Raw genomic sequence first — 14,864 nt, 5'->3', positions numbered from 1 at the left:
GGCTTAACTTCATACCTAGTCCATGTGGGCAAAGATGGAGGGCATCTGGACATTCCTTCTTTTCTACCCCTTTGAGAGCATTGTTAGGAGAATTATTCCAATACTTACTTTGATTTGAAGAGCCATTTCCACTACTTCACCTAAAGATGCCACAACTCCCTACCACCTTGCTCCTCTAAAGCACCTTGGTCAAGCATCGGCTGTACCTGATGCTGGTTTGCAGCTTGCTAGGTTCTGGTGAGCCATCTGCATACCTTCAACTCACCTGAAAAATGGCTGAGTGGCAAAAATAAGGGGTGGTTGGAACCCACGGTGTGGGTTCCTCTGCTGGTTTACAGCCACAAAACAAAGTAGCTGAGGATATCATTATTGGTTAAAAAGGCATCTAAAGCACCCAGCACAGCAAATGTTCTCCGATATGAGATTCATACTGAGCCAGCAAGAGAGGTAGTGCAAAGATTCAGCATTACTATTTTTCTGATGCATCAATGTCTCATAAGTTTGCAGCAGATGAATGTCACTCTCAAGCATACTGTTAGGAAAGATTGCTTAAAATTAATTAGCTTAGTAACAATGGCCTGTCATTATGCTACTAAGTCACCAGCATGAGCACATAAGTTACAGTGACAGCTCAGGGTATAAAATAAGTGCCTTTATATTGGAATTTGCAAAGTGCTAGCAGTCAAATGCCAATCTAGTCACTTCTTGTAATATTGCATAGTTTGTTCTTAATAGACTGCTCCCAACTCCCACACAAAAGTATGACTTATTTTACTACAGAGAAGTCTTTCTACTTAATACACTGACCATGCCCAAATTTAGAAAGCTTTTTAAAGTGTATTTATTTGTAGAAAGTTGATTCATTCAACATCAAGTTGAATGTCAGATGTAGAACAAGACATCAAAAAAGGCTGAAGGTAATGGAAAACAAAAATTCTCTCAAGTGACTTATCAGGGGATGCATGATAAACTTGAGGCAAGGACCGAATTCTGAGGGGTAAGAACATCAGCAGTTCCCACATTCAGCACTTTACAAGATTTCCCCAGTAGAGAAGGAAATAGTTATTGCTATAATTATTTCATAGTTCCAGTCAGCTGCATTCAGTTGTACTGTTATATTCCAATGGCAGGAAAAAGGAATACAGTAAACTATAAATATCTGTCAGAATTCCTTTGAAAGGACAACAGTTAATTGCATAGCTTGATCTCCTGCCATGCAGAGCTTGCATTTCAGGTTAGAAAGGTACAGATTGTTATTGATTTAATTCTCTTGAAACATGTGCAGTATAAAACTGTTCAAAAGACTTATGGGGAAGAAATATATGCTTCCAAAGGAAGTCCTATAGCACAAGATTGTGGCAGGCTTCCTTCTTGTAAAATGCTTTCTGAAATTCAATACAGCCCCTTGCAAAGGCCCTCACAATCCCCTCATAAAATGAGGTTCCTTGCTTCCTTTGCAGAAGTGAAATTAAGTCTGTGAATCAGATGAAGAACAACAAAAGATCAGCAATAGTAGGAAGAGCATGCAAAAAATAGTCCTCTGCATTAAGAATAATTCGGTCCTTATTACACTCACTCTAATAGCGAGTAATACATTTCAATCTCCCCTGTTTTCCTTTCATCTAGCTTCCAGTTCTGCCTTTCTCTTTAAAATCTTTCTGGAATCAAAATAATTCCAGACGATCAAGCCAACATTTTAACTCTTGTATTCTCCTAATATCTTTTAACTCACTTCTGATTTAGCTCATGCAAAGTTGGTCTGACCACCCAAAGACATTAGAACATGTAACTGTGCAGTGATTTGTTAAGCCTTGTCCATTCTGGGGAAAAAACTCCCCATTATAACCATTGACAACAGTGAAGCTGAAGCCCTGTTTAACACTTGTCCAGCTCACCTACTTTCCACAAAGGGTAACTTGACCCAGTGTAAATTATATATCATGGTGATTTTGCGAGTCTACAGCTGTGTTTAGACTGCTGCTGGTACACAGGGAGCTGAAATCCCCAGTGCAGAAGCTTTTATTAACAAGTTACACACATACTAGTAAACTCCTTGCTCCCAGATACTGTAATTAAGATGACACATCGTCCTGATGGTTGCTTTAAAGAGACAAAGTATTAATGCCGGAAATACTGCTAACATGTTTTAGCACCTGCTTATCATTAGTAGCTGGCCACTTGTTAAGTTACATTTGCACATCCTCCTTTATTAGGGGAGTTCTGGAAGTTGTAGGTTGTCAGATACATCTTCTGAGCTCCTTTTTGCTAGCTCTCCCCCCAGTTTCCAGGCTTAGAACAGAAAAACATATTTACAGTCTAAATTTTCAGGTTTCACGGGGGGGGGGGGGGGGGGGGGGGTGTGTTGATTTTTTTTTGTTTGTTTGGGATTTTTAAGAGTTTTTCTTTCCAACATTAGCTGAATGATAATATACACCAAGAGATTAAAATAAAATGTATTACTTCAACAAACTTAAGAGTAAAATGAACACAACCTACAACACACTTAGAAGCAACTTCCATCCAAGGAAAATTTCCAATGGTAGCACTTAATAATGCTGATTGAGAAGATTTTAATTTGTACTCACCCCAAAACACCATGTACCACACAGCACACTGAGCACTGAAGAAGGTGGCTGTATACCAGCAACGTTCTAAAAGCAAGCAGAAGAATCATTAAATAGATTACTGAGCCCAACAGGATTCAGGCATACCTAGTCAAGCAAGACATAATATTAGGTACTGATCATTCTGCTGCAGGGCCTGACAACAGACACAGCAGTTTTCAGACTTCACACATACGAAGCAAGAGGCAGTGCATACCCTGCAAGGGGTACAGCCTCCTGAAATCTGACCCATACATATGCAAATCCACAGGCAGAGAACATCAAACTTCATAAGGCTGCAGGCAGCAGTCAGAGCCTGCCCACATGGAACAAGTTCGACAGCTAGAACCTGAGGGAGATCAGACAGGCAAAAAATACAGGCAACAAGTTAGGTAGGAGAAGGGTGGGGAAAGTTTTACTGAGATGAAGTAGGCAAGAAGGAATCTCTGGGGGAGAAAAAAAAAATAGAGATTTAAGATAACAGACAGTAACAGCAGACAGGATGCAAATGGGGAATTCTTCCAACAGATTTCTACCACACAGGATCTCGGAAAGCATTTGTGCTCACCACCACATAGCTGAGAAAGACAGCCTACTGAAGTTATGGGAGAAGAATACTGAGGGCTTGTCCCTGTATCTCTATTTCTCCAATTTAAAATGAGACTAAAGATAATAACATCCTGTCCTGAAACAATTTCAGCAGCTAAATAGAGTATATAGGGTCAAGTGAAATTAAGCTGTTATTAACTACCACCTTCTCTCACCTATGATATCAGAAAAAGAAGATAGTTTCTTTGAACAAAAGAACATCATAAGAACTACCATTCATACTATTATTACTCATAAAAACAAAACACTGCTATCCGGCTATTATAGATAGACGTGATTTCCTTCTTTTTCTTATTATAATTCCCTTCCCTCTCCTTTGCCCACTTGGAATGTAGAGCCAACTCCTCTTACACAGTGGCTGTACCATAACTGAGGCTGTGAGTTAAAACCAGCTAAACTCCCAACTACCATACTGGGTTCCCTCAAGTGCCTGGCAAGAAAGCTGAATAGCTGAGAACAGTACCCCTACCCCTCCTTTATGCCTTCACAGGCCAGCAAAATCACCACCACGTCAGCATATGGAAGCGGTTAGTAAATGAGGGGAGGGTCAGATGCAGCCCTCTATGCATTGATTGCAAGCACACACTTTCTCCCAAAAGCAAAAAAAAAAGAAAGGCATACTTGAACCCTTAACGCAGACAGGCTGAAGCTGATTTATTGGGGTGATTTAGATCAGTTAAAACAAATTTAATTTTGAATACAATTTTATATCAATTAACAGAGTCTCACAAGTGTAGCCATTAAGGAATCTCGTTCCAAAACCAAAGCCAAATATTCAAGATTTATGAGACTGACTTGCCATATTGGAAGTAACTAATTATTCGTAATGATTCTTTGTACTCTGACAGTGATTATGTATTTTCAGTGCAAATGACCATGCTGAAGCAAGTGATAAAGGCAGCCTATGTTTGTGGAAGGGATACCAAGCAGTTAAGGCCTGATCGTTACAGCCAATCATTGGGGTAGCAGGGGGAGAAACAACAGACACCAGCTAAGACCAGTGATGCAAAACCCAGCTTATTTAACATCAAGTGTGTTCTGGTGCATGCCAGAACTGTAACGTGGTCTCATTTTACAGCCTTAAGCAATTTTGAATTTGGGTTGGTTTTTTTTTATTATGACCTTTTAGTTGTCTTTCCACCTTGGACATGATGGTCTTTAATAGAGCAAGGCCTCACAGATTCAGCCTGGAGTGTTTGCAACAGATTGTAAAGTACATTTGGGGTGAGAAGAACCACAACAGGCTTGGAGACTAATTCTCATTTGCACTGAAGTTTCTTCACCTTGCTCTGAGAGCAAAAGGCAGGGAAAGTGCAATAGCAGCCCTGCTTCCAGCTCCACAGGATGAAGGAAATGTCTCTGGATTACACTGCTCTGATTAAAGTCCCTGGGAATCTGAAAATGATAGTTAGACAGGGACCAGATCGATTTTCATATTGCCTCAGGGTACAGAGAATATAAAAGCACCGCCTTTCTCCTCATAACTTCCAGTCCTACCCTAGACACAGGAACAGAGTAATTGAGAACAAAGTCCCCGTTCCAGTGAGGTGTTCCAGTGCCAGCAAGGTTAATGTCCAGGGGCAAGCTGGTGGTGAGAGCAATGCCATGTTTACTGTTATGGTAGCTGCTGTTTTGATGCTGTTCGCGCTCAAACTATGAACAAGGCTTTAATTTCTGATCCTCAAAAAACAAAGGCAGAGCAAGTTGGTCATTAAAATCTGCAGCAGCATGCATGTGATTAAAATGTTAATGTCAATATTGTAATCAAGGTCTGACTCACAGGACAGCTGGTAAGAGACCTGATCTGTATTGCTTAGCCCCGGTCACCTGATGCAGACCAGGGTTACAAAAAAGGTTGTGCCCAGTACAGGGCAGGGATCAGCATCCACTGCTTGGTGTGGTTAGCTGGGGGCTAAAAAGAGGAAATCAGATCAAATACAAGTGCAGTATTGAGAAGTTCAGCTATACTTGCGCTCCTGGAAGAGGAAAGCTTTTCTACGGATCTCCTTAGTATCATTTAAGTTGCAGCTCTGTTGCAATGGTCCCTGAGTATCTCCTATTTGCCTTTGGTGCTGCTGCCAGGCTATCTTTCCTCCTTGTCTCTCTGGCCCATCTCTTTTGCTTCTTTTGGAATTTTCTGTGCTAGTTTCTATCTAGTTGAGTTTTATCCATTTAAGCCCGTAGTAAATTTTGCCTGGTGGTGTCTAAACACCACAAGAGCTATAGTCTGCAAAGCTTCTTTTCAATAAATTCAGAACTAATGAAGAAGGCCTCTCTATTGTTGGAATGTCTAATACAATTATGAATTGAATGAACGGACCAGGCAGCAGTGGAGGGCTCCCAGGTTTGTGGCAGGGAATTGCCTGTTCTAACATCCATCTGTTTTCATTCCCTCTGATCCATTACCATTCACCTAGAGTTGTAACACGATGAATATCATTGTGCAAAAAGCCATTTGATGCAGGGCAGGGGTAGGAATTCACTGTAGGTCTGCCTTCTATTGAAAACGTGAAATTGCCTTGGTGGAAGGAAAAGCACGATTGATTAAGAGATGCTGTTTCAAATAGAGCTCTTTCACAGGTGGACAGTTTGATTTTGTTAATTCCTTTGGATGATCCTTCTGCTGAGTCAACAAAAATATACATATATATATATATATACACAAAATTGGGGATAACGATGGATATCACAGAGCTGCTGAAGGTGTGGAGTTAATTGGAAAAGAAATTGTATTCACAACTTTCCCCAGAAGGCACCTTTGGTTTACATTCGCAGTGACATTAAACTCCTGAATGTAAACATATCCGGGATTTGAATCTTGATGACCCTGCTGACAGGAAATAAAGAAAAGAACTATACAGGCAATTTCCACTGTCCTTGTTGGTCAGCAAATTTGGAAGTGAATGAAAAAAAAAGAGAGCTAGAAATGCATATTAATGATGGCAGACCTAAAGCACAATGGGACTAGAATGAGCCTAAAAATTCCCCAGTTTCTCTTTCTTAATGACTTACTCTTATGATGCACTTCTAAGCAACAGAGAAATTACCTTGTAAATGAAGGGATAGACTCACAGATGTAAGAACAGCTTATTGGACTCGGTGTAAATGCTCTTTTCTAGGAAGCGACTCTTCAAGTATTGGTGAAGCAAATACAGTTAAGCTCAATCCACTGTTTAACTGGGTGTATCTAAACTCCAGATTTTTCATTAACAACCATCCCCTAGATTTTGGCTATAGCTTTAAAATACCATACATCTAAAAAATTATAGTACTGTCCTTTAGAGAAACAGGAGAGAAACACCCTGTTGGAAATTCACAGTCCAACAAACCCCACAGCAGATAACTGTGACTCCCAACTAGCCTGTAATTACTCAAGGAAGTGACTAGACTCAGCTATCTTCCCTGTTTAATTGGCATGGAAAAGATTATAGGATTTTATTAGGATACAAATGACACCGATACAAGTGTGATTGAGGCATGCAATGCTTGACTGACTGCTTGCATTAAGAGGCTTTGTACCACTCATGGGATTTCTACCTTTGGTTTTAAATTGCTTAAATTTAAATGACATTTCTATGCTATATTTTAAAAGGATGATACTTTTAGCTCTTGTTTAAGTAAGGCAGGGCAACGGTGTTGCCAGACACCACACATCTTTCTAACTGTGCCTGTTGGGACCAGGTGGAAGAAGGCTGATTTTTGACTGCTCTGTTACTGCAGTTAGATCAGGAAGGTAGGAAAAGGGACGGAAGGTAGGCATTGCATTTCTTCCATTAAAGCCTTTGATGGCTGCGTTAGACACCCACCTACCAGCCTGCTACGGTGGGGGACACTGGCCCGAGGAAGTCGCCATCCCTGGTGGTGACTGAACTGAAACATAACTGGGAGTAGGTGGCAAGAGGCACTTTTTGGCTTCCCTTACTTCCACAGCTCCCATGAACACTGAATTTCCTTAATGGATTTTCCCCCTACTTATTTATGAAGCTCGGTGGACTTCTTCAGGTTTTATTTCACACCATCCTTCTAGCTTCTCTCACATTCAGAACTGGAGGCTACCCCCTGGGGAAGGCAAAAGCAGCTAAAGACATAAGGAATGAAGCCAAGACTGTCAAATGGAGCAAAGCCAGCCACACACAAGGAAGGGAGCATGCAGGAGCAATGGTAACGTGTGGTAGTATCTGACTGGGTGCAATAAAAGATGATAACAAGGAGGATTAGGTCCTGCTACCACTGCGGTATGTGAGGCAGCCAGTGCTCTGTGCTGGAGCCCTGAACCCCACACACCTTCATCAGTGGTCTCCCTGGGGCTGGGCACTGCGCAGTTCCCCACTAAGCAATGCCCTTTCCTGTGAAGTGTACAGGGACCAAGCCTCGGTGGAGGTCATTCTGGAGAGAGGGCCTGAAACAGCAGGGAAACAAGATGGGAACGCCAGAACTGCAGGCGTTGCAGAGCCTGAAGTAAGCCTCACCAAGGTGGACGGATGGGGAGCAGGGGCTAAAGGACAGAAGGCTCTCCTGCCTCTGTTTCTGTGACCCCAGCCTTCACCCTTGGCCCTGTTGTCCTGCTCCATATCCCACCTGCGGCTCCTTACGCCCAGCTCCTCTGCCCCTGTGCCCTCACAACCATTGTCCCCTAACTTGTCCCTTGACTCCCAGGTTGCTCCCCGGCTCATCCCTCAGCGCTTCCCATCTCTCTCAGCTCCCCCTGTGTCCCTCAGCTGTCCCTCAACCCCCAACCCATCCCTCAGCCCGTCCCTCATCCCTCAGCTCATCGTTTAACCCCCAACTCATCCCTCGGGTCGCTCCTCACCGCGGCTCATCCTCTGACCCCCAGCCTGTCCCTCAGTTCGCTTTATCCCTTAATCCCCAGCCCACCCCAAGCTCATCCCTTGTCCTCAGCTCGCCCCCTGTCCTCTTCCCTTGGCCCTCGACCCCAGCCCGCCCCCCGCCACTTCCCGGGACTCCACCGGCGCCGTGAGGCGGGAGCAGGGCAGGGAGGAGAAGCGGGCGCCGGGCCGGGGGAAAACTTTTCCCGGCGGCGGAGTGAGGGCGGGCCTGGGGCCTCCCTCTGTCCCTCTGCCCGCTGAGGCGAGGGGGGGAAGCGGCGGCGGGGCGGGAAGGAGGAGGAGGAAGAAGAAGAAGGGGGGGGGCCGGGGGCACGGCCGGGCCTGCGCCGGGGAATGACGCGCAGCTGGCAGCCCTGCTCATGCGCGGCCGGCCGGGCGGTGCTAGCGCCGCGTCCCAGCTCGGGGAGAATGGGGCGGCATCCGGGCAGCGCCGACTGAGCGGCTTCTGGGGGCCGGGGCTGCGCCGCGCCGCGGGCGGCCGGGCTGGGGCGGGCGGGCGAGCGCCATCCGGCAGCGGGCGGCGGCCGCGGGGGCGCCGCGGGGGGCTGCGAGCCGCCGGCGGCGCCCGGCGAGGAGGGGTCGGCGGCAGCGGGCGGCGGCGGCGGGCGGCGGCGGGGGCTGCCCAGGGATTGTCTCGCTCGCTCCGCGGCAAGAAAGTTGGGCGGCGAGCGCGGCGGCGGCGGCGGCCCCCCCGCCGTGGTGTGCGGCGGCCGGAGCGGGGCCCCGGAGCGGCGCTGCCCCCGGGGAGGGGGCGCCGCGCCTGGATTATCCCGAGCTGGGTCGAGCCTCCTGGATCTGCCTCTCTCTTCCGCGCCGAGTGAAGCCGAGGTGTCCTCGTCCTGATCCAGATAGATCTTCCCCCCCTTTTTTTATTTTTCCTTTTTTTTTTTCCTCCCCTCCTCTTCCCGTCTCTGCTTTTTTTTTTGGGGGGGGGGTGGGGGGGGCGGGGGGTGGAAATTTGTCAAGGTCATTCCGTGGATTTAATATTTTTTGTGTGTGTGTGTGCCGCTCGCCCCACCGCCACCCAGCCTTGCTCTGTGGATTATCATCGCCCTGGATCCGAGGGTCTGAACAGCAGGATTTTTGTTGTTGTTTGATTATTATTTTTTTCCCCTTTTTTAATTATTATTTTTGAAGGGCTCCGGGGTTTGGAGAAGGGAAGCGGTGAGTTGAAGGGGGCGACTTTTCTCTTCCCCCCCTCCTTCCGTGCCACCCCCCCACTCCCCCCACCCCGCGCGCCCGGCCTTCTTTATTTTCTTATTTTTTAATTATTATTATTATTTTTAAATACTATTTTTGATTCGCTGCTTCTTTCGGCGATGGATGGGAAAATCCGGCAGAGCCGGAGGTCGAGGTCGCAGCGGGACCGCGTGCGGCGGCGGGAGGCGGCGGCCCGCGACCCGCGGAACCAGAGCCCTTCCTCGGGCTCCGAGAAGGAGCCGAGCCCCGGCAAGGAGAACGGCGGCCAGAACTGCACCGCCCCGCGGGGCCCGCCGCCCGCCGCCCGCGCCGCACGGCCCCCGCGCCGCCGCCGCCGCGAGTCCAGCTCCCAGGAAGAGGACCTGATCGATGGCTTCGCCATAGCCAGCTTCAACACCCTGGAAGCCCTGGAGGTAAGAGCGGAGGGGGCCGGGGGGCTCTGACCTCCTGCGGGGCGGGGGCTGGGGCGGGGGGGATGGAAGGAAAAAAAAAAAGAAAGAAAATAATAACAATAAAATATAAAAAGCGCGGTGCTTTCAGGCTGCTGAATTTTGCAAATAGCAATTAACGTGCATTAATCCTGGTGTCAGCCCGGAGGGATCTCGGGCTGCGGTCGGCAGGGTGGCGAGCAAGCCCGGGTGCTCGCAGCCCCGCTGGCAGCTTGCTGCCCCCCACCTTCCTCCTTCCCCTTCTTCCTTCCCCTACTCACCCCTCCCTCCTTCTACCGGCTCCGGCGGGTGTTAGCGATCACTTAGGGCAAGTCAAATGTTTGTTTGGGGTTTTAATTGGTTGGCGAAGGGCTGCAAAATATTCCTGGCGTGTTGGGATGGTCCGGTGGTGTTGTGAATGGTGGAGCTTCCCCCTCCCGCCCTCCTTCCTTCCCCCCCCCCCCCCCCCCCCCCCCCGGTTCGAGGAGTTTGTGTTTGCTTTGCCAAAATGCTACTTTATCTGTCTCCGGAGATTGTTAGCGAATGGCTAGTGTTTGACATTTTGTGGAAAAGAGATGTTTAAATGGATAATAATCCCTTGGTTGTAATTCCCATTTTTGAAGTAATTGAACAAATTCTTCATCTCTTGTTGACTGTACATATTTTTCTGATGTTAATAGGCTGGCAAAAAATATTGCTTGTCTAACTTATTACAAACAATATTTGCTGAGCAAATACTGCCTGCCTTGTCTGAGCTAAGTTAAGCAGAGCAGGAAATTTAATATTTTCAGAGGGACATTGACAAACTAAGACTTTGGCTTTGGATTTTTGTTTTGGTTGTGTACGAGGGGAAGAAGTAAGTTGTTGAGAGAAGGCACCCAACAAGTTGCTTGATGGGCGCAATAATTTGGATTCCCAGTAAATATGAGCAGTTCTGGTGCTTTTGCCCACTTTCTTTGGCATGCAGTGGTAGGAATGTGGGCAAAGTTTTGGGTGCTTCCCTTGCTTCAGGTTTCCTGTCACTTGTGTGTCTATTAACCAGTGTTCCAGTGTTGAGGGCTTCTGTGCAGGCTGATGAATACTCTCAGGTTTGCCTTGGAATCTCCAGCATCTTTGGCTCAGGCTTTGAGATCCCATTTTCTCCATGAGCTTTGTTTCTCTTCACCCCTCCTGCATGCAGGCCTCTGGGATCTGGCGTCATGGAACCAACTTTTTTGCTCATGGAATGAACTTCTCAAAGTCCCAGAGATGTTCCCTGTGCTCTCATGGAGGTGTCAGCGGTGGCCTTGGTCACCTAACCTGGTGCCAGGGTGATGAAACCTTTGCTTGGAGATCCTGTGCTCCTGCTCAGGAGGGACCTTTAGTTTACCCTGGCAGTCCCCGAGCAGCACTAGGTGTGCAGGTACTGGGATGGGAAGACGATTTGTGTGAGCTTGGTGATGGTTATTCTTTGGCCTTTCACAGCATCATTTTTGGGGTCTTGTCCCAACAGGAACATCAACTGCTGATAATGAGAGAGTAATTTGTGTGCCTTTGAAACAAGCTATGGACGTGTCTGTATCTTCTTTTTTTTCCTTGGGTATGCTATGCTCTTAGTCAGATATGCATCAGCAGGTAGGTCCAATTAAACCCTTGAGTCTCTGCTGAGCTGTCAGTGGAGAAAGTAAAATTCATCTTCCTGTAGAAATTTTCCAACATGATGAGCACATTATCAGGAAATAGAATTCAAATGGTAGTGCAGTCCCTCCAGGGCTGACATGGAAAACTCTGGGCTTTTCAAATGGGATAAGCCTTGTTATCAAATCAACCAAACCATAACCATGATAACAGGGCGCACAAGGATAGAAGGTGACCTTAAACTTCTGCCACCCTAAAGTCTGTGGGAGCACTTCTGTTTTTTCTTAAAACTAAATAAATAACTGAAAGTTTTTACAAAAGTGTCTCCTCTCAGATTCACAAAATACTGAAGTACCAAGTAAAATTAATTGGTTACTACTGTATTCACCAGCACCAAGAGACTGTGTGCGCCTTGGCATCTTGGATGGTAGCAGGCACCTCAGAGGGTGAATAGTGTGAGCAGGATTCACCTGTTTCAGGTGCTGAACTAGGAGGTGTGTTGTCTTGGAGGTTCTTGGAGGGCCCCTAATGATAGTGTGCATTTTGTAAATACCAATAACAGTAAAAAGGAGAACATATTCTGTGTTACATGGATTTTTCCATGCGGCGCTGTGCTTAACCATAAGTGATGTTTGGCAGGTTTGATGCAGCAGCAGGGCAAGGGGATTGTTAAGGCAAAACTACTTTAAAGCAATGTATGCCCATTTAAATGGCAGGAATGGCAAGGTCATCTTGTGTGGTGTGGAGCTGTGTTCTTAGGAACTTGACTGCAGCAAGTGGGTTTCTTCTGCTTTGGAGATTTGTATTTCAGTGTGTGTTTGTTTTTTAAAAGTCCTTAAAATAATCTGGGATGATAGATTGAAAATAAATGAGAATGGAAACCTGTGTTTATGAGGGGGGAGAGAGAATAAGAGCATGCAGCCTAGGGACAGTACTGGACATAAAGGACTTTTATTTCTAATCCTAAAAGGAGCTTTTGTTGCATGTGCGGTAATTAGTTGTGATCCTTTCTTGTAGTGGTGTTCTTAGGTTGGTTTGTCTCTTGACGTTACAGTGGCCTGTGATTACGTATAGCTAAGCTCTGGGCTTCCCCTTGGAAATCAGTTTTCTCGGTGGTTAGGCAGAACTTAATGGTAGAAGCATTCGGGAGGGTTATAGTGGCTTTATGTTTGTTTTTCTTTAGATCTCAAAATATTGTGAATTCCCCTTCCCCACTGAAGAAAATCCTTGCCACTGGTGTTCCTGGAAATAAAGGGTTCTTTAAAGAATAAATAAATATACATTCTTCCTTTCTGTTGACCTGAGGGTATGAGCACTTAATTTTAATACTGAGGAATGGTTTTAATGCAGTCCCCTTTAGCACTTTGGTGTGAATTTTAAGCATTCCGGATTTTGATTTAACTCATGTGGCAGTGTTTCCTTTGGCAGTTGTCACCTGAAAATGTGTCTTGTTTCAGTGACACTTGTGACTTGACTTACGGATCCTCTCTCCTACCATCTTTCACATAAAGACAGAGTTGGTTATATATATGCATTTTTTAAATTAAGGGAAAAGATTGAATAAAGCCCACAGACAAGCCAGCAGCAGCCTCCCTTTGTGCCGAAGAAGTTAAAACTTTCCCTTCCTCCCCCTGGATCTTCTTGTATAAATCCAGCTCCAACTCAGGTTACAAGCAGCTGGGGTGTGTGTACTGTTGGTTTATAATAGCCAGCCACTGAATACAACTTTGGAGTTAACCTGGAAGCTTAGTTTGCCCTGACCTGCAGGCTTGAGGTGGTCAGCGGGACTGGCAGCTGCTGGACCACCATCAGGTGATGGTTCCTGTGCTGGGGTCAGAAAAGCTGGCAAGCTGAGAAACAGGGGATTTCTCACCGCCTTCTGAAATGAATGGTATGGATGTGAGCATGTGTGTATATTCATTACGTTCAGACGAAGCTGCTAATTATTCTTGAAGGTGATTGGTGAATCAGAGGGAGAGAATCTAAATGAGTGAGTCGGTAGTTGAGGGCTCTCTCTGATCATAGCTGTTCCTTTCAAGTATGAAAAACAGCACTAAAAGGGAACTTCATCAGAATGTTAATGAATGCGATCTTTGAGAGCAATTGTTCTCCCGAAGTAGTTGGAAAGACAAGGGGTTGTGTTTTCTTTTTGGCTGTTGTTTGCCATTTTTACAGATTCCAGCAAAGCTTTGGAATGCCGTATGGAAATTTTAACTCTCCTGGTCTGTGTGGATGGGTTTGGTGTGTGTGCATATGGATTTTTTAGGAATGTTTAACTTATTTATAGAATTTCATGGAGAATCCACTCACAAATGTGTGAGGAGCAAGGTGTTGTCTAGAAGTAGATCCCTGAGCTGAGAAGTGCATAGCCTGACTTTGTGCATGTCCTCTTGAAGCGGTGATGCTGCCCTTACAAGCCGAGTTAGGGCCCAGCTGCATCTGGTCGCGAACCCTGAGGAGATTAACGCTTTACCCACTTTTACTTTTGTTCCTCTCCAGAGGTCTGGCGGTGCTAAATCCCAGTCCCTTCTCTGCTGTTTGCCCTTGAATGTAGCAGAATTTAGAAAGCTGATGGTGATAGTAGACTTCTGGACAGAATCCCTAAGTTCTTTGGCTGTTATCTTGATAAGACTGTTTTCACATGTATGTTGTACACTGTGCTGTTTCTGTTGCTCTGATCTCTCATTGATAAGAAAACCGGTGTATTTAACTGCAGCTTCCTGTTCCAAAGGTTTTGTTCTAGTTCCACTGATACAGCTTTGTAACTTCTCATTTATCCTTGTATCTTTGTGTATCTTGCAGCTTAGTTTTTTCCATAGCTAGTTTCATGTTTTAAACCAGGTTCCTAGTTATTTCACCTTCTACTTAATTGTCAAGTGATGGTGTAACAAGTTAGTGTTTCTGATGGCTGGTTATGCCTTTAAAAAGGTGCTTTTAACCTCAGGAAAGCTAATGATTTTCTGGATGGTGCCCTAAAGGCACTAAATGCCTTTTGGTTTTCCCTAAGGCTGGTTAGTCTCCATTGATTTCTTCTCCTAGTTGTTGATTTTTTTGCATCTTGTGCAAAGCAGGTACTTAAGGTATTTTTATTGTTGTTGTTAAGGAGCAAGAGGTGGTTAATGCAGAGCTAAAACAGAGCTCTGGAAAGCCTGAAGTATGTGCTTGGTTAGGCCAGGCACTAAGGAGAGGTAGGTGCCCTGCACACCTAACTTTCCTTGCACACACTGGGTGACCGGCAGTAATGAGGAATGATCCAGCTGTTCTGTTGGAGTTTTCTACCTCATCAATAAAACCTGCTGGGTTTTAACATGGCTGTGAAGGTATTGGAGAGAGGACACAGGTCGCTTACCTGAGCCTGGGCTGTGGAAATCCCAGCTAAGCTCAGGGGTCACTGTCATCCCCACCTGAGATTTCATTTTTGGCTCGCACTGCACTTGACACTGTCTGGGTGTTTTGAAAGACCTCTTTAGTATCATACTCATTTTTCCAAAATGGTTTCCTGTAGCACAACTGCTCTGCCTTTCTTTAGCAGTCTGAAACCTGGGGTAGAACATGAGATG

The 14,864-nt window shown here is 45.8% G+C and overlaps 1 protein-coding gene and 1 long non-coding RNA gene across 25 annotated transcripts in view; one reads left to right on the top strand and one right to left on the bottom strand.

Moving 5' to 3' along the window:
- Window positions 1-946: 946 nt before the first annotated feature.
- Window positions 947-3,987, bottom strand: LOC134170324 (uncharacterized). The gene is made up of 3 exons (XR_009967234.1): window positions 3,537-3,987; window positions 1,577-2,289; window positions 947-1,474 (listed from the first exon to the last, which is right to left on the bottom strand). It is a non-coding gene; the product is annotated as an uncharacterized LOC134170324 (long non-coding RNA).
- A 4,746-nt stretch (window positions 3,988-8,733) lies between these two features.
- The window catches only part of FBRSL1 (fibrosin like 1), a 533,983-nt gene continuing 527,852 nt past the window's right edge, over window positions 8,734-14,864 (top strand). For 19 of the 24 annotated variants that reach the window (XM_062631536.1, XM_062631533.1, XM_062631532.1 and 16 more), the window contains exon 1: window positions 8,735-9,672. In XM_062631536.1, the coding sequence (XP_062487520.1) occupies window positions 9,379-9,672 (294 nt within the window). In that variant the 5' untranslated portion in view covers window positions 8,735-9,378. Of the gene's footprint in view, window positions 9,673-14,864 lie in introns of all 24 variants that reach the window. The other 5 variants (XM_062631539.1, XM_062631540.1, XM_062631519.1 and 2 more) reach the window with 2 other exon arrangements.

Source organism: Pezoporus occidentalis, unplaced genomic scaffold, assembly GCF_034315485.1.
Source record: "Pezoporus occidentalis ecotype Australia unplaced genomic scaffold, CSIRO_AGI_Poc_V1 ctg37, whole genome shotgun sequence".
NCBI classification, from domain to species: Eukaryota; Metazoa; Chordata; class Aves; order Psittaciformes; family Psittacidae; genus Pezoporus; species Pezoporus occidentalis.
Note: the sequence above shows the minus strand (reverse complement) of the source record. Positions and strands in the feature narration are given on the sequence as shown.